The sequence below is a fragment of the Rhodnius prolixus genome, unplaced genomic scaffold, assembly GCF_049639745.1.
Source record: "Rhodnius prolixus isolate KJV_2025 unplaced genomic scaffold, Rpr scaffold_11, whole genome shotgun sequence".
Classification (NCBI taxonomy): Eukaryota; Metazoa; Arthropoda; class Insecta; order Hemiptera; family Reduviidae; genus Rhodnius; species Rhodnius prolixus.
The window spans coordinates 18,531,961-18,551,910 of NW_027411625.1; the positions used below are offsets into that span (position 1 = coordinate 18,531,961).

A 19,950-nucleotide genomic window follows, 5' to 3' on the forward strand; every position below is an offset into this window, starting at 1 on the left:
CACTTAACATTTTAAACTGTAAGTTTTTGTTAAGGAGTTTGTATAATAATTGCTGAACTATTATGGAAAATAATTGATGAGGGAGGCCTCTGATTAAAATTAGAGGAATGTACCACACTTGAAATGTTTATATGAATTATTTTTTATTATAAGAATTATTTATATTCTTTTTTATAAAAGTAAAAATTAACAATATAGTATTAACTTTAATTCCCTCCCCCCTCCCAAAAAAAGAGATAAAATTGAAAAAACAGTGTCTAGTTAATGTCAACACTGTAGTAGCGATACTCTCCAGGAAGTCTGTCAGGCATCGCCCTTGTTTTGTGTAACGGTGTGCAAAAGGCTAGGTATTTAGTGAAGTCGAAATACCGTTTTAATAGCCCACATATTTTTATATATTAATTACTTAGCCAAAGTAAATTTTAATTTAAAATTAATAGATAGAATAGACACTAAAAAACTGGAGTAAAATTTTGTGTGCGCGTAATACTATTAACTTCCTCATGTATGTAAAGGATTTTTAAAAGTGAAAAATTAAGTTTTGGTTTAATTAAGTGGACTATAACTAGTGAAAACAACTAATAAATTTCTGCGGATTATGATTGTGGAAATAAGAATTTAGTTTTTCTTTTTGTTTTATTATTATTTCAAATGCAAAAATTATGTTGAAGTTATTTTAGTGAATTTTTTTTTTTAATTCTATTTTCTATAGCATATTAGTGAAACAGACCTTTTTTTTTTGTATAAAAATTGGTTTTCTACAAAACTTTTCATTATAATAAACAGGTATTGAATTAATTTTTGAATTAATAGAACTAGTATATTGTTTTTTAGGTTGACTTTTGAAAAATTTAAAGTAGTATTTTCAAAATTGCAGTTCCTAAAGTGTTCAACTTAAATTTCAAAAAGGTGTTTAAAAGAAAAAATGATACTCTTGACTACAATTCCTTAATTAGTCACAGTTTTTGTTACTCTTAACTGGCCACGTTCTGAAAAAAAATTATTTATACATGTTTTTCTTCCTTTTTTCAGTTGATACAAACTATTATTAGCTATTAGAACTTCATGTTATTTTAAAGGGGATATGAACATCCAGGCCCTAGTATTGAATGAAAGTGAGTGCTGAGGTATTAAACGTTTTGCGCAGTTTATCAATAAAATATTTCCTCATATTATTTTTTAGGTACAAAATAATAATAATTTTTTTTTTTTGAGAGGAATATTTTGCTTTAGAAATCCTTTACTTATTTACTGATAGGGGTACACAGCGTTTGTAGCACCTTGGACTATACTGATGATCTGCCATTCATCCTGATTTCCAACTCCATGCGCCCTTTTTCTGTTAATCATTCTTGACATCCTCTGGTTATTTTATTGTAGGTCTTTCACTCTCCACTCCGAATACTCCAGCCATTACAGCTACTTTCGAGAAAGTGCTCTCACCGCGCTTTACTTTTATTCGGATTTTCCATTACCCTGTCTAGTTAAACGGGCACATAGCCTGCTCTAAACTAACCTTTGTTTCAGGTGGCTAGAATCCTATAGCGTCCTGCACCCGGGCTTCCCAGGCGTATGCAACCACTGACAAAATTATTTTTTAGTAAATTATTATCTTAGCTTTAACAGATTTCCTGACCTGGAAATTTTTACACATCAGTTGACTGAACCTACCGTAATTTTGAATTCAGATATTATTTCTTTCGTTTTATTATTAATCTATTTATTTTTGTACGTTTATCACGTTCATGGCTTTTTTATTCCAAAAGATCTCTCACGTGCAAATCAATCAGATTTTTCTTGTTTTGTTTTTTTAAGTGAAGAACATCTCTTGCAATGGGCAAAAAAATAAATTACTATGTTTGCAATAAACTCTTAAGCATATGCTAGCAATATTTTCTACAACTTAAATTTTGTTGAGTCAATAATTTTAATGTTTTTCCCTAACTACTAGCTATCCTTGCGAACAAAAAAAACATCACATCCTATGTAAATGGTATTTTTTACCGATGAAAAGTGAGTGTGAACGCGACTGTTACAAGAGAGTGGTGTCATGCCTGGAGAGTAAAGCTGGGTCAGAGATAATCTCCAAATTCAAATGTACTATTAATACGCACTTTTGAGCTGCGGCGGTCTTGCGCAGTCTTGACGAAAGAATACAGTTCTATTCTACCCAAGTTTAAATATTTTAGCTGTAACGGAATGCGTTGTAGCTGACTGGAGTAGATTCCCAGATCTAATTACGCGATTGTCTGCAAACGGCGTGAAATGATGGAAGTTCTTGAAGTTTCACCAGACGCACAGCATTTATCTTAAATCTTTCTGCTGAAGGAGAGGGATGCTGGACCAGACCCAATCCATATTTTTCGTTTGTTCGAGTTGTCCCAAATAAATACATTTTTCAATGCAAGTACCTGTTTGTTGAAACGAAAATTACTTAGGTCTTGAAAAGGGTTTTAAATACTGTTAATCGGCGAGCGGTATTACAGGGAAGTAAGTTAATGGAGAAAACAGTTCTGTTCCCAAGAGTCCGGACCAATAACATTGCTATAATTCTGGAGATTACTACTAGCTTTGTAGTGTCCCAAACCAAAAAATTAATACAAAATAAAATAAATTTTTTTAGCTTTATAATGCTCCCATCTTTGTGAGATTGGTGTACTTCAATGTACAAAACAAGTGTGGTAAATGTATCACAAAGAGTTAATGTTATTCCAGAGTTAGGACATACATATCAGATTGGGAACGGGTCAAAGGCATAGTAAGTCGGAAGTGTTTAAAAGAATGTTGGAGTGGTTTTGCTCTTTACAAAATATTCCGGATGAGACATATAACCCAATAAATGTTAAATTTTGTTCTTCCTTTTAACTGGTTCTCTCATTTTAAATCTCAACTTTCTCTCATTGGTTATGATCATTTATGGTTAAACAGTAATGTAGCTCGTTTTTTGTGTTAAATGATATAATTCAAGCTTTTGATAATATATTCTATTCAGCAAGGATATTTAAAATCTTCTTTTAGCCTCTTTTATCGAAGTATTTGTTCTTTCAGTTAAATTTATACACATATATATATATATATTTTATTTAACTGCACCATTGAAAAAATTAGGCTGGTAGCTCAAATGCGTTTAATGGGTCGAAAATTTTGTAGAATTATTATTAAAAATGAAAAACATCAATTTAATCCTGATGTTATTTGTTCATTGTACTCTCTAAATTTAAATGATGATCTTTACCATTTTATTTTTCAATGTTAAAAATTTTCATTGTACAGAGATAAAAATTTAAATCCGTACATTTTAAAATTCAATGCCAACAGTGACAATTTAGTTAACCTTTTAGATATTGAGAATTAATCCTAACTGAACAACACATTCAAATGTTTAAATAAAAGAAAATTATTTTTAAGTTAATGTTATCATTATTGTTAGGAAGCCCTGGTTTATATGGTTTATCTTCCGAAATGTTATTATCTCAACAAGATGAATAGCTAGTATTCTTCCAATTCCTTCCTTTATTGTTTACATAATTAGAAACTTAATATTTATTTACTTTTTCATTTTATGTGATAATTGAAATTATGTATTTATTTTCATTATCCCTTAAAACACAATTAATTCCTTGCTTACTCCTTAACAAAAACTTACAGTTTTAAAAGTTAAGTATTAGGGTTGGTTAAACGCCAAAAGGTACACAAATCAGCAAGTTACCAACATTTTATTCTTACTTTTTAGTAATTTTTTAGAATGTATTAGATGTCACAGACCTTATGCTGGCCTTTTATCACCTATAAATATTTTTCTGTTAGAATATTAATAGATGTATCTCATCACCATAGTTATTAGTATTAAAAAGGCATTCATTTTAACCCTGTTCCAAATTATTCTTGTGATTCATCTTAATTCTGAATAATCATCAAATTCACTCGCATATTAAAAAGAAAAAGGGAAAGTTGGAGTTGGTCTTTTACTGCATCAATTTAAATTACCGAGTTAAAACGAATTTTAGTCATGAATTCGTCTTACGTGAGCACAAATTACATAGTTAATAACAAATAAATAATACTTGTAATAATAATTCATTCATTTTCAAACTTTAATTTAATGTAACCCTTTAATTGAGTACTGCTGTTATAAGCAACTAAAAATAAGCATATCTATTTTATATTACATTAAATTAAAATAGAATCGGTATGTACGTTGGTATATGCATTTTTAATTTTTAACGTCAAAAAACTATATTTTTCATTCAATTTTTTTTTTAAACTGTGCATGACTGGTTTAATACCTCTTATTACAATCTAAATTAAATATGTGCAACTCGTTACTGAATAAAGATTTTATGCATGAAAATGGTCTGTGACATCTAATACATTCTAAAAAATTACTAAAAAGTAAGAATGAAATGTTGGTTACTTGCTGATTTGTGTACCTTTTGGCGTTTAACCAACCCTTATACTTAACTTTTAAAACTGGTAAGTTTTTGTTAAGGAGATTTTTGTACCTTTTGGATAGATTTTTTTTTTTATTCCTCGGTTGGGACAAATTTATATATCCAATGATTTTTTAAATATACGAGTATCGCGAATAATAAGTTGGAAGATCTAGGATGAAAAAAAACTGACACAAGTTATGGAGGAATGGTAACAAGTTGGTGGGAAGAAGATGGAGAATGTTGAATTAGGTGATGAATAATTACAACAAATTAAGACGGATAGTAGAAAGAAAATTGCAATTACCAGTAGCTTCCAATTAGAGCAGTAAGATAAATTTTGATAACACTACTTCCTCTGAAGGGATGTAAGAGAAATCAAGCTGTGATCCTAACAACTTCTAAGGTTGGAATAGAAAAATTCCATTACAATTCTCCGTAAACGGGCAAAGAGAACTTAAACTGCGAATATGGCATGGTTGCAAATACTTCCCCTTAGTAGGTGTAAGAGCAGGATGAAATTTAAACGTCACGCATTCTAAATTCTTCTTCTTGCCTAATTTGATCAAAGTTGGGCGAAGATTTACAGAATTATTATTATTAACCGTTTAAAGGGGGCTTTATTTACGAGAGGCAAACTCCCTTCCTATGTATGTACCATCGAAACCCCTTAAAGATGTATCTACCGTACATAAAATTTCAAATTGAAAGACAATTCATGGATTAAAATCAGTTCGTACGTCGATAATTTGAACGATTGCAGAACTTCCTCTTAGTAGGTGTTAGGGCATGATGGCACTTTAGTCACTTAGGGGAGCTTTAACCGCTCGTTCATGCTAAATTTTAGCAAAATCGGACTAAGTTTTGTAGAAATATTCGTAATAATAGTTCTAGAGAGGGCCTGACCTGCGTGGGGCAAACTTCTTTCCTAAACGTACACAGCGTCGAGACCTCTAAAAATGCAAATCTACATCATTTTTTGAACCAAATAATCTTCATTGAAGAAAATAGGTTCACGAAACGATAATTTTAAATGATTGCAAAACTACCCCTTAGGAGGCTTAAGAGCAGAACGTCGCTTTAATGGGACGTAGGGGATCCCTAACCCTTTCATCCTACCAAATTTTATCAAAATCGGGCCAAGATTTACAGAGAAATTAGAAATAATAAATTTGGAGGGGGCCTTACATTACGGGGACTAACTCCTCTCCCATTCGATGTACAGCGTCGAGACCCCCAAAAGGCACATCTACATAAAATTCCGAATCGAATGACACCTCATTCATGAAAATCGGTTCAGGCGTCTAGGCGCTACGTTGTTTTTAGAAAAAAGGTAACAAGAACAATTTTTGAAAATGCCGTTTTTGCCCATTTTCAGACACGTATTTCTCGAAAAAAAATACAGTTATAAAGGAGGATTTGCACAATATTTTAAAAAAAAATTGGGAATTTTATCTTTTATAGAAAAAGAGAAGACAATTGTCAAAGTTGGGTGTTTTTCAACGTTACGCTTTTTCATGCAGTTTTTGACGATCAACCCTTATACAACTGTCCTACCGGACAGTTTTAATAAGACATAATGTATGTACTTCAAAGCAATAAATAAATAAATTAATTAACTAAGTTAATTTTTAATTTTGGTTTACAGATTTTAAGGCATGCGTGAATACAAGATAGTCGTTTTAGGAAGTGGTGGCGTTGGTAAATCAGCCCTTACGGTACAGTTTGTACAAGGAATCTTCGTAGAAAAGTATGACCCTACAATCGAAGACAGCTACAGAAAGCAAGTGGAAGTTGATGGCCAACAGTGCATGTTAGAAATATTGGATACGGCTGGAACGGTAACGTATTTGATAAAATTTACTTATTTAATGATGTAGGTAGAATACAAAAAAAGTGTGTGTGTGTGTGTGTGTTAATGTTTGATAATTCTCATATATATTATTAATATATACAGGGTGACCAGAGTTATATGCTCCACCCACTTTTTTTTTACTCTGGTCACCCTGTATATTTATATGTAATTTTCACAGATAAATATATATGAGAGAGAAGCTATATTTTGAATATTAGCACAACGTATACAACCCTCATACAACTGTCCTACCGGACAGTTTTAATGTTTGCTGATATTCCAAGTATAGCTTATCGGTACTGGGTGTTAGATAAGGTGAGGTAACTTAATTCTATCAAGGCATTGAATTTTCTGCTTTCCTAATTTTGATGTGTGAGAGTTCGTGCACTAACTGGTTGAGTGAGTACACCGAATCTGGGTATCTAAAGCTGCAATGCGCGTTTCAACCGTTTGCAGTAGCATTGAGAATCAATGCTTTTGAGATTAATTCTTCATGTATAATTCTCTCACAGTTAAAAAAAAAACAATGCTTCTCATTTATTTTTCAACTGAACACATTGTTCTAACAGGTTAAACTGGGCCACAACACAGCCACTGGCTACTGCAATCTGGATTGCGTAGATTTACTTTTCATTACAGGTAACGTTTTGATTGATGAAACGATCACTCGCTGGATTTTTAAGTAGCATGTTTATGAGTTGAGCCAGAGTCAACTCCTGTAGGACCTGTAACCCTCATTTTTTTGCCTTTGTGGAGGTGTCGATCTAGAGCAGTCGCGACCGTCTTATTTCGAAAAAAAATTACGGGTATTTTTGCATGGAGCAGATTCCTCAGCTTTGACCAAGATAGCCGCATCTACCACTGAAAGTCTACTTTATCTTCAGTGTATAAGTTGATGTTACTTTTTTTTAATCTTGATTTAAAAAATAAAAATAAATAAATAAACAAAAAAAGTTGTGTAGACCAATTCATTAAGTACCTGTTTGCTTTTTACTTTACACCTTTTCCTAATTGATTGATTGTAACAAAGGGCGGTTCCCAAGACAGGAACGCAGGAAATCCAAAATGCCCATTCATTTTCCACCCCTTACCTCATGAAAGACACCGGGGCTCCAAATCCAACATATCCGACTAAAGATTGCCGGATAACAGTACAATAAACTAATGAAGTAGCGTCAGAACACTAGAGAGCATGGCGACTCAATCGCCCTGATCACTGCATAAACCTATAGAGTTCGTATAGATCACCAGATGCCACAGTCTCTGGGAGGGAAACATTTAACCTCCCGAAGACGAGGAATCTAGTTTTAGAATAAGCTGGACACTCCTTTACAAAGTGCCTCGCAGTCTCATTGGATTCACCACAGCCAGCGCAGATTGGCGACTGGGGAAAGGCCACATTTAAAAAGATGTATGCTAAATTCGCATGTCCACTCAACACCTGAACCAACTGGCGGATCCTGGACCTGCTAAAGCCAACCTACAGCCGTTTTAGACAGGCCAAGAATTTCCTTAGTCTGACGGCAATCAGCTCGGGATCTCCACCGTTTTCAGTGACCTTTTCCTGATTAATTTGGCTTCATAGAATCCTAAACTTCTAATCGATTGATAATCGAATCGAACGAACGAAAGACTGAGCAATCAGTGCATTTGAATTATGCGCAGAAAATATTTTGTCATAGGTAAAATATTGAAACAACTCATATCTAATCCTTATAGCCAAATCCCTTGAGAAAATTTTTGTCCTAAAAACTAAACATAGTTCTGAGAAGACGGAGAGTCGGCAGTTAGTAGTAAGCAGAGATATATTTAATCTGCGGTTGTTTCCAAAGAGATAGTTATAACTCTGCATTTTACAGGAACAATTCACAGCTATGCGAGATCTGTACATGAAGAACGGCCAGGGGTTTGTGCTGGTGTATTCAATAACTGCGCAATCAACTTTCAACGACCTGCAGGACTTAAGAGAACAGATTCTTAGAGTGAAGGTAAGCATGTACATTTTTCAGTTTCTGTGCGGTGTTTTAAGGCCTCTTGCTTTAAACAAGTTTGTTCTTAATAAAGTTTGCATAAATAGGATTAAATTGGTTATAGTTTGTTGAAACGTTAGAAATTATTGAAAAACAACAAAAAAATTGAAAAGCTTCATATGTGAGGGTCATGTTTTACAGGATACGGATGATGTACCGATGGTACTAGTCGGTAACAAATGTGATTTGGAAGAAGAGCGAGTGGTAGGCAAAGAACAAGGTGTGAATCTAGCTAGACAGTTTAACTGTGCGTTCATGGAGACTTCCGCTAAAGCAAAAATCAACGTCAACGATGTAAGTATAAAAATATACTACTGTAGAAAATAACGTAAACTGGCAGTCTTGTTTAAGAAGAGTTTATTTAAATTTTGTTGACCAACACTTTGAAATAAATTGTGAGAATTCCAATTTTTTTTTTGTTGTTGTCTGTCATTATTGATAATTTTTCGTGTACCACCAACCAGCAACACGCGTACCACAGGTTGGGAAACGCTGTGATGGATCAACGTCTCTACAAATTTTGTAACCGATCTTCATGGAACGTTTTAGTAGCTTCTGGGAGCCATTTACATGGGGGTTTATTGTTGAGTGGAACATAGCCTCTATCACCTGAACGTTTTCTTGCCTGGGTTCGCTTCTGCAGCTGACGTCTGAACGGCTGTGGTGATCATTGATAAAATGAGAAATAATAATTTAACAGTAACAAAATAAACTCATTAATTTAGTATACAACTGTTTTAATTAATATCTTTTTTTGAAACAATTTTAAATTCAAATCTCAATTTTACATTATTATTTTTTTATTGATCCTGTTTTTCCTGGAAACTAATTATTGGAAACATAATGACTTGAATAATTTCTACTTCTAACTCGTCCAAAAAAATGAAACTAACAAAAAAATATGAAATCCTTTGAAGAATTGCGTAGAGGGTTGAAATCTAAGGATACAGAATGCCCTGCACAGAGCTTAAGAACACAGCCTACCCTATTTATTTCATTTATTTCGAAAACAGCATTTGACAGCCTATTTTTAGGAAGTGACGAAAAGTCATTCAACCGAGCATTTTTTAAATCGCCCTAAAATCTTAGAGGTCTTTTCACACAGGTTGATACATGCCTTAACTGAAACTTTAAACAAAAAATTATTAAGTACACTTAAACATTAGGCAAAAAAAAAAAACGCATGAACTTATGTTGCTCTTTATAATTCACCATAGTGATATTTTATTCTGTTTTAGATATTCTACGACTTAGTGCGGCAGATAAACAAGAAATCTCCAGAAAAGAAACAGAAACCTAAAAAGAAAGCACTCTGCATTCTGTTATAAAGGTGAACACAAGTACATAGCCATATCTTCCACGTGTAAATATCAAAGAAAATTTAAAATTAAAAAAAAAAAATAATAAAAATAAGTAAAATAAATCTACAGACATTGTGTTGCAAGTAATAACATTTAAATTAATACAAAATTATACTTTCTTTTTAAGACTCCATGTCGCATCGTTCTTAGAAAGAGTTGATTATTATTATTAATTTTACAATCTGTGTAAATGATTTTCAAGAATAATTATATATATATATATATGTATATCAGTACCACGGAGGTATACAACACTATGTCACATTTTTAATTTTTTACATGAGAGCAAATGTAAGATTTTTTCGAGGTTTTTTCTTATTTATAAGCCCACGGGAGTTCTTTTGCTTAAATCTTTGGTGGATAATAAATACATAGTTGCACGTTAACAGATGGTTGTGTAATAAAAAAAAAAATAGTATTAGAAACATTAAAAAAGAAATTTAAAAAAATGGACTTAGTGCTGTATACCTCCGAGGTACTGAGATATATATATATATAACGATTTTCATAAATATATATGTTCCCTGAATTTTTTTTTTTTTTTTTTCATCTGGATTCCATTTTGTTCATATAGCAGACTAGCAGACTCAACTTGTAAAAGCTTGTAGATTTTCAAATAAAAAAGCTGTATTTAATGGTATTCACTGGTATCTTCTTTGAAGTCTAAGAGCTGTTTTTGTTGGTGTCCTAGGTATAGGAATGCCCAAATCTCTGAATTAATGTCTACTTTACTAGCTTAAAGATTATTATAAAATCAATTTTATATATATATATATATATATATATATATATATATATATATATATATATATAAAAGATATATTAAAAAGTCTCTTAGAGATAGAAGAAACTTGGTATCCTTCTGATTTCTTTCATCAAATTTTTAGATTTCCTTATCTGCCCTGTGCTTCTCTAATTCCTTTATTTTCAAATATTTCAGCTTCTGATATCTCGAACCACTAAACAGTGACAAAGATCTCACCCTACCCAAATCTTCCACTCTCTTGGCCCATAGAAGAGTCCATCCTATTATTTTGAGAATGGCAGTTAGTGTCGTACATTCTCTCGTCAATTAAGGCTTGATTGTTTAAATTTATTTCTTGCCGTGTTTCAGATTTTCATTTATCACCTGACATGGATTCATCAGGTTTAAGAAAATTTGACTTTTGCTCATAAAAAGCCTCTAACACACGCAAAATTTGGTGACTGTCAGCGAGTGTGAAGCTTTTTTTTAGAAGTTAAATTTTTTATGTCACTTATGAATCCTTCTCTAATGATGGATGAAAATCCTAAACCAGATTAGAATAAATGAAAACAGTACTGCGGATCCAATAATAATTTCAAATTCACATCATTATACAACCAATTTAATGTTTTTGCAAGCAACAATTTTATTGGCACACTAATCCAATGTCAGTTGTACGTGGCCATGGCGGTATCGAATTACAATCTAAAGGAAAAAACAAAATTAGGTATTTTTTCTTCGGAATTTAAGCATTCAGACAGCCTTAAAATACTTATATGCACAGCCGGCGAATTACTTTCCTCAGCGTACAAAGTGTTCTCCAACATACTGAACAAGACATTTGAAATTGTACTTTGAAAAAAAGATAAGGAAGGTACATTGCGGCCTTCAGAAAAAGCTTATTGTTAAATATCTGGGGGAAAATTAAGATTTCAACATCAAGATTTATCTGCTGCTCTTAGATTTTCTTTTAATCTAAAATTATCTAATTTTCTCCTCACATTAGGTATTAAAAGTTATCTCTTCAGTAAGCCTAGCCTATCCGAAAAAAACAGCATTGTTTGACTAAATCACCAAATTTAGAGTCAGTTTTAATCTACACATTTATTCAAAATCTTTTACAAGTTGCCTAGCTATACAAAACAATTTTTTTGCCTATACAAAAAATAAAATTTATTATAGTAACATACATTTTTATTTTATTTATTTATTCTGTACTTTATTTTTGAATATATTTATATATGATTATGATTATTTTTATGTTTTGTTCAATTTTAAAAGCACAAAAAATATATTTGTAGTTCGTAATACTAGTCTGGTTAAGTGAGATAGGGCAAATATTGGCGTTTGCATAAAGAATATTAAGCATTTTTCTTTTGTTACTTTCTTTACTTTAATTTAAAGAATTGTTGAAAAAAAAAAAACTAAAGCGCGCGATTTTGAAGTCGCCTCGAACATGACAGCGTTAAAGTTATGGCAATTTGATCGCAAAGTAACCCCTCTTATCTTGAAGATTGTAATAAATGTTCTTCGTACTCCCTCAAAAAATTAGTTTGATAATTTTTCAAACATTCTTTACTTAACAAGGAACTGATCATAGCAGTTTGGTACATTATTAAAATACTTTATTATCTTGATAAGTTAACCCTTAGAAGATTGAGAAATGGCTCAGAGTTTGTAAGGAACTCCTATCCCCATTCGGCTTATATGTTTTTAAAATTTTACAGTTAATCTATGTCTTACGAGAGCGTCCTTTGATAGTCTTTCAATCAGATTATTTCATTTGTAAATCTAATTAAACTTTTTTTGGCTAATGTATACAACAAACCATATTTTGAACAGTTTGTACGAATAATACCACTTTGTAATCGTAATACCACTTAATGTCTCAGATTGAACTTCCTTTGTACCATCTACATACTAGGATTTACTATGAATAAATAGGACCATTCTTATCTCACTCTGGCCTGGCAGTTTCTAGCCTGTTGTGAGGTAATAAGAAGTTGATTCAAGAAAAAAACGAATGTGCGAAAAAAGTAGTATAAGTAGAAAAAGATTTATTTGACTGAAAGTGCTGTCATACATTCAAAAATTTATTAATTCATAAATCTTGGGACCAGATTAGATTACTGAGTAGTGCACTGGTCTCTCTCACGCGTAGATTTTGATTTGAGTCCAACGGCGTTCCTTAGACTTTTTATTTCTAAGAGCCGCTTTCACGCGAATGTACATTGAAGTACAGTGCTTTCTGTACCAAGAGAACGGGAAATTGGTAGTGCACTAAAAGGATCCCGGCGCTAATTACTTCAAGTTGATGCGCCTTAATTTAAAACAAAAAATAAAGTTGAGAGTTGACTCCCAACGCTTCAATTTGGAGTGGATAATGTTAGAAACTAACTTTTTTTTTAGAAATAATTTTTTTCAATTGGAGATATTTTATTACTCATATTAAACTAAAAATTGAAGCATATTCTCTGTGACACCATATCCCTTTTGCATGCAATGAAGAATATAATAGCAGCATGTGGGCGAGCCAGGGATATGTAAAATTGTTCATTAGCCTTACCTGAATTTGAATTTTCGTTTCACGTAGCTGGTGAGGTTCTATTTAGTGAAATGCTAATTTGGCGTCCTATCAAAGACACAATTTTAATAGTTGTGGTATCATGCATAAAAATATTCTCCAAGTCATCTTATACTCCACACTGTCTTGGAATTTCCCTCTCTTATTCAGAGATGTATTCAGTAACAAATGGAGTCCTATCATCACCCTATATAAAAAAAATTCCCAACTGTTTAATAAGCCAAACATCCAGGGTATTTCTAAATAGTAATTTTTTATGTAAATATTTGCTCAGTATTTAAATTTTTTTAGCCAAATTGAATTTTATTTAAATATTCCAGATGTAATTTGTATTCGTCCAGAATGCTAACCATATTATTATTATTATTATTTAGTTTTCTGTTTGGAGATTCCTGAGAAACCATCACCTCTAATTTATACATAGCAAACTTTCATTAATAAATTGTAATTTTTATTTTCTTTTGGCATTTTATTTACTTTTGTCCTTTTTTTAAATTGTGTTTTTGCATTTGTACTCTCAACATTCTGTCACTGAAAATATTTTTTTTTTGTAGGTAAATTGACGGGTGAGTAAAACGAAAAGTTATATTTATAAATGTATTTGGAAAAGTTGATGCTAATATTCAAAATATTGCCTATTATACTCTGTAGTAACTTAGTCATCTTACCGTGTATTCTCTTGACTTTACCATTTCTTAGGTTTTGAAGCTAATTATTCTTAAACTGCAGTTGTGGCTTCTTCTAAGTTGTTGAAAAGAACTGTTGAACAAATAATAATGTTTTCTCGTCAAGTCTGATATGTTTGTAGCTGAAATAGTAGCCGATTCCATCAAGTTTTTGAAATTGTTGTCAGGGTGATTTCGATGAGTGGGTCGTGCATTATTCTGTCGCAAAAGTACTCCTTTTAGGTTCCCCAAAGCCGGATTTTTCTGAGCTAACATGATGCAGCTATTCACAACGAAAAAAGAATACAAGTTTTTGCAGTTTAGGATTTAAATAATAATAATAATTACGAATTCTTTACTGAAGTTGAGAAGGTACTGGTTTGCAGTTATTGGGGCTGCCCCAGTTCAGGTAATATTTGTTAGATACTTCAGCTTTGGTTAGAGGATCATGTTTATTTCGCCAACCTATTTTTCTTTCTAATCTGGAATATCCTTCTTCATGCATTTTTAAAACCAAGATTCAAATGATCGTTCGTTGGGACCTTCCGCTTGAACTGCACACATTTTTTCTGGTAATTCAGCTGCATATAATCATTAAAATTACTATCTCTCATCAAATTGAACAGAAAAAAAACTAAACAGTTCTGAGCGAACAGGATTTTTATTATTTAAAACAATATAGATCTTTAATCATCGGTTGTTCGTTAATGAAAGTTGCTAGAAACTTTCTAAACAGAAACTGTCGGGCTACTGCCAGTGAACTGGAAGTTTGTAAAAGGTAGAAGGAAATAGGTCATTTACATAAAAGATAATAAACAATACTATTCTTAGATTTAGTAAGTAAATAAGAGTTAATTGGTTAGTAACCTAGATATTGCTTATCCCAACCTTTAAGCAGAAAATGTTTTACTGCTTTTCTTTTCGAAGGTTATTCCAAAATAACCCCTACGATTAGGTTAATTTCTCTTAACCTCGTAAATATAGCCTTTATGGTGGTTTCCAATTTTAAGTTTTATCGGAAACAAGGTTTTAAATCATCCTGCCGAGTAAAAAAAAAGTATGGCATGGGTTTAGAAACATTCCCACTTTTTTCTTAGCACTTCTACACTAGGTTTTTACAAGCTTTTCCGTTGCCATGTCCTAATAATAATAAGCGTTACCTTTTTTCCGCATTAAATACAAAGCTTCTTTTAAGACGTTAACTCGTTACATTTTCTATGGTTTCATACGTCAACATGATTAGGGAATTGCGTTTCTACATATGCCATCACTATTTCTCAATTATTTCTTTCAGTGACTTCACTGGGTTTAGTTACAAAGAACTAAACTTCCCATTCAATCCAACTCGTGAACGCTCGGATCATTAGTCTTTCATATAGATTTCGATTTTACCTTCACACATATTTATACTACAGTAATAGGAGAATAAAGGAAATACTCGTACTTGTATTATTTTGACGACGCACCATTAGGCTTGTACATTCATCATTGCTGCCAGAAATATGTGTGTGTGTATTTTCCATAAATATCCATACTTCAACGTGGCAACATATTATGTTTGATGTATATTGTGATTGCAAATTTCTTTTTAAAATACGGAAAATATGTACCTTATTACCTCCACAGCATCGAGATTGGTTGTAATAAGTTTCGGTAATATGCGTGAAAGGAATAGGAACTTCTTTGATGATCTTACAAATAGTTTGTAAAATGTATATAATTTTCTTTTGTCTTAACTGTGCGTACTAAAAGCGAAAAAAATGATGTCTACAGCAATTTTCTTCACAAGAAATGAGGTTTTAAACTCTCATCAAGAAAAAACTCAGGATTATGTATTGTTGTAATTACTTCATAGAAATCATAATAAGCAAACTTGTTTTTAGAAAATTATGTGCAAGAATGTGGAAAAAAATTTGTGTTTAAATAAGAAACTTACTCAACATACTAAATTCTTATTATATCAAAAAAAGATCATTTAACGTACTGATTTGGTACTTACAGAAAGAATGCCAATTTCATCCCTTAATCAGAACCCCAAAAATGTTTAAATAAAAGTCATAGAATGTTTTCTTTATTGTATATTCAAAGTTTTAAAAAATGTTTCCAGAAAACTCTCCCAAAAACTTGAAATATTGACTTTTGTAAAATCTTTTTTTTTTGCGTTGGCAGCTGAGGCAAAAGTTACGCAGTAAACTCGGTAGTCATACTTCCAGATGGCTCATTTTGACAAAAGTTTTGTAGCAGAATCCACTAGTGACAGCTCAACGCAATTTCTTTGAAATTTCTATTATTTTAAATTTCCAGTTCGGCTACCTACACAAAGGCCATTTGCAAAAACAAAAGCATCTCAAAAAAGGTAAATTTCTGAATATAAATAAAATTTTAATAATGTAACAGGATAAATTATTTTTCTCTTCACAAAAAAAAAAAAAGGAAAGTGATAAAGTGCGACTTTCGTAAAAATCAAGATTTAAGTAGATATTGGACGATTAGTTTTTATCTTTACCAAATATAATTTTTTTTTTTGTTTAATCGTTTTTGAAGTCTTAGCCGCTAGTATTACGAATGATTTATACATATTTTATACATAAAGTTATAATGTGTAATTTCTCTTTAAAAAAAAAACTATCCTCTTTCTGCATCCTTGTATCACTGCCACATTGCAATTATATATTTATTTAATTAATTACGTGTTTCATTAAAATCTTGAAATAAAACTTTCACTATGTGTAATTTCCCCCTTTAAAATACTACCCTCCCTTAGCCTCCTCATATCATTGCCAAATTGCTTTTTTCAATTTTTTAACTATTTAAAAGTAGGAAATTCAAAAAATTGCTTGAACACTGGCGATTTTTTGGAAAGATTTGAACTAGAGAATTCTATAGATTATAAGATTTCCTAAGGTTTTAGTGCTTCTACCCTAGATGTAGTAATGACTAGGAAGGAATCCAAATATCTGGTTAAAATAAATTAACTTCTTGGGGTGGGTGTTGGTCTAGTGTTTAAGAGCGTGGCTTTGTAAGTGGAAGATCCCCAGCTCGAATCCCGCGTACTACTTTTTATTTGGTAGAAAAAATTGTTTTTAGTGACGTATGACCTTCCGTCCCCGTCCACGACACCTAATTGGTAGTTGGACGTTAAGCCCCGCCTGAAAAAATAGGCGATTACTTTACTTTAAACCAAACTTCTTCTGTTGATTGCATCAGTCATTGTGTCTTGGAGTCTCATTATATCTTCTCAAGCAGAATCTACTTCACCCATCACGTACAAGAATATTTTTCCGGTTGGGAAAAAGTTCAAATAGCAAATTTTCGAGTAGCTAAAAATTACTGAGGATGTTAAAATTACGTGCGCTCCTGGCATTGTCATGTTGAATGAGTTCTTTTTTTTTATTAAACCAAAGAGGATTGCTCAGGCATAACGGACCAATAGTCGTATGACCCTCAGGAACCATCTCAAAATAAAAGTCGCTCCTGTAGTTCCACTAAATGCCAGCCTTTTTCCCAAATGTCCCTCTTCGGAGTGATGGGTGCAGGTGTTGGGTATCCAGTTTTTTGTTTCTAAGGATTATAAATCCGCTTTTAAAGACGGCTGATTATGTTTTTAACAAAACGATAATCGCTGGAGTTTTGACGAAGGGTTTTATAGACTACATGTGCGGCTTATTGTGCCTCAAGTTGATCAGGAATGGTTCAGCAGTTTTAGGAAACATGTCTGCTATCACAGTTTATAGCTAGTTTCTAGTATTGTAACCGCTTCTAAAGCGAATCTAAGGATAAAGGGAGCAGATCTGATTGAATTTTTCTAACAGAATATTGGCTTTCTGAGGATCCTCGAAATATTTATGCAATATTACGTCTATGAGTAGGATCGCTGGTTTTAATTGGCATCTTAATGTATGAAGGAAGATACAGCCTCAGAATTGCAATTTGTTTTATGTGAATACAATTTCAAAATTTATCACTTGCCTATTTATTGCAAGGTGTGCGTCTGTGGGGGTATCTCTGATCAAAGTGTGGCAGGAGTGCGAGGCGCAGACTTCTGGACTGTAAGTGTAAAATTCAAGACTCTGTAGCGAACCATGAAAAAAAAACCATGTGCCTGTACATACATATTTAGCAATTAAGTCTCCGTAAAACTTAGAAACGTATATTCCTAAGATGTTACTCTCTTTTTTTTTTTCTTCAAACTTGGAATTTCCGCAATAAATTAACATGATTTTTTCAGTTTTTTTCATAAGTAAATGAAATATCCATCAGAAGCTACAACTTTTCTTGTCTTTCAGGCAACAAACGCGAAGGAAGAAGACTGCACTTTAGCAGTGAGCCAGTTACCTATCCCTATTTTGAATGTCTTCACGGGAAGTGAGCAGCTTTCACGAAAGTACTTACTGCACCGATCGGAACAAATGGTAAATCGGAAAGAGCAATATAAGTGTATACGACGTATAATAGTAATAATATTAACAAAGCACCAGAAATCCCTCCTAAAAAATCAATTCACCGAGGGGAAAATATGATGAAAATAACAATGATTATTTTATGTATATATTTCAGTAAAAATTAAGAAATGGCCACACTTCCAGAGTTTATTCATATGCACTGGAAGCGTTATGACCGTAATCAAGAGGTCTGAATATTGTAGGGAAAAACACAGTACTCAAATTCTGGCCGAATATGGTAGCATTTTGAAGTAGATTCTTTTCAAACTCTTTCTGTCGAGGAAATTTAGAAACTGGAAAAAAATATTAACTGGTAAGTACACTGGCTTCTATAACTTCTCTGGATGAGAGCATTACAGACTGTCAGCAGACAATTTGAAATCTCTTCCATCTCGAAGAATATGCAGGAGCTATGAAGTTCACGTCCTCCCTCCTAAGCTTCTTCAGGTATATGTATCTCATAAGTCAAGAGGCCAATTAATTTCTCTTTAAGGAACCTTACATGCATTCACCCTAAACCTCCTCAAAATATCCAGCAAAATACCTCCCGTCTCAATGTAAACCAGACACATCTGCCAAACTGCGTGAATTACCGCCTAGAGTGTGTGTATAAGCCCATACATTGCTGAGCATATCCACTAAAGGCGTAAAAAAATTCCAACTTGCAGAAATTTTACAGATTCCAGTAAAGGTTAAATTTAAAAATTGTATCAGCAGCCATATTGTTCGTTCCCATCTAGAAATTATAGTATTCTTCTGACAAATTCTTCCTTTTATTAGCATACTAAATATATTTTCAAAACTCAATCATATTTCATCCAATTCTTTATTTTTCAATTAAAATGATAATTTAATTGAATTTGGAATTAACTTTCTTAAAAATTACATCTTTTTAGCAATCAATCAAATTATACTTTTCTTTAACTTTTTTCAATCAAATTCAATTAACTCGTATTTTCATCTAAAATAAATAAAAAAACTGTTGAAATTTATGACGATCTTTCTAAAGTGATTTCATTTTCAACCAAAACAAATTTTAAGTTTGAGTTTATCATTATTATTAGTTGAACCAAATTCATTCTTTCTTCAACCAAATTACACATATGTATTTAATTCAAATTTAATGGTAAAAGATTTAATTTGACTTCATGCTATATTTACCTCTTATTTTTAGTTTCAATTTTAACAAACCTGCTTTGTAAAATTGTAAATAAAAATCTACATTAAAGAAAAAAAACACACAAAATTGATGTAATTTTTTTTTAAAAAGTGTCAGTTATATTCTTAATTCCTGTAAAAAGAAAACTACGTCCCTTAACTTCTTAAGACAATTTAAAATTTGTTGAAGAATTGCAAAGCCTTGTCATTCCAACAAAATAATAAAAATCAAGTCAAGTAATTCTGAAGAAAAATAAATACAATTCTCAAAACCAACCAAAAAAAAAGTAAAAAAACAAATATTCCGAAACCTCACAGTATTTACTACATTTTTAACATTATAAAATATAACAAGTGTAGCAAATACAAAATTCAAACAGTTAATGTAATAACGTTATTTTAAAAATGAACCCAAAATTTTGTAAATAATAAAATATAAAATGAACCTTTTTTAAATTTAATTAGAAAATTCAAATACAAAGAATTAATTTGTCAACTTCTGTGACCTTCGAGTAATCTTGTATAAATGGACCAAAATATTATTTTATCGTATCATTTTTAACTGTGTTTTCAAGGTTTAATATTAGATTGTCATTTTTTTTATTATTATTATTATTAATCGATGGTTGTATTAATTTTTTTCTTTCCTAGTAGAGTGAGGCAAAAAACCTGATGCGAGT

General features: G+C 31.8%; 1 protein-coding gene across 4 annotated transcripts; it reads left to right on the top strand.

The window, feature by feature from the left end:
- Positions 1-282: 282 nt before the first annotated feature.
- Rap1 (RAS oncogene family member Rap1) lies at positions 283-19,402 on the top strand. 4 transcript variants are annotated; one of them, XM_074138617.1, is made up of 6 exons: positions 283-786; positions 6,079-6,271; positions 8,145-8,273; positions 8,457-8,609; positions 9,554-9,645; positions 17,957-19,402. In XM_074138617.1, the coding sequence occupies exons 2-5, from the start codon at positions 6,089-6,091 to the stop codon at positions 9,641-9,643; spliced, it is 555 nt and encodes a 184-aa protein (XP_073994718.1). In that variant the 5' UTR covers positions 283-786; positions 6,079-6,088; the 3' UTR covers positions 9,644-9,645; positions 17,957-19,402. The 4 variants fall into 4 exon arrangements, with proteins under 4 accessions (XP_073994718.1, XP_073994716.1, XP_073994717.1 ...); XM_074138615.1 differs by lacking the exon at positions 17,957-19,402 and adding an exon at positions 1,033-1,127 and having other exon boundaries at positions 284-786; positions 9,554-13,464; XM_074138616.1 differs by lacking the exon at positions 17,957-19,402 and adding an exon at positions 1,033-1,115 and having other exon boundaries at positions 284-786; positions 9,554-13,464.
- Positions 19,403-19,950: the final 548 nt, after the last annotated feature.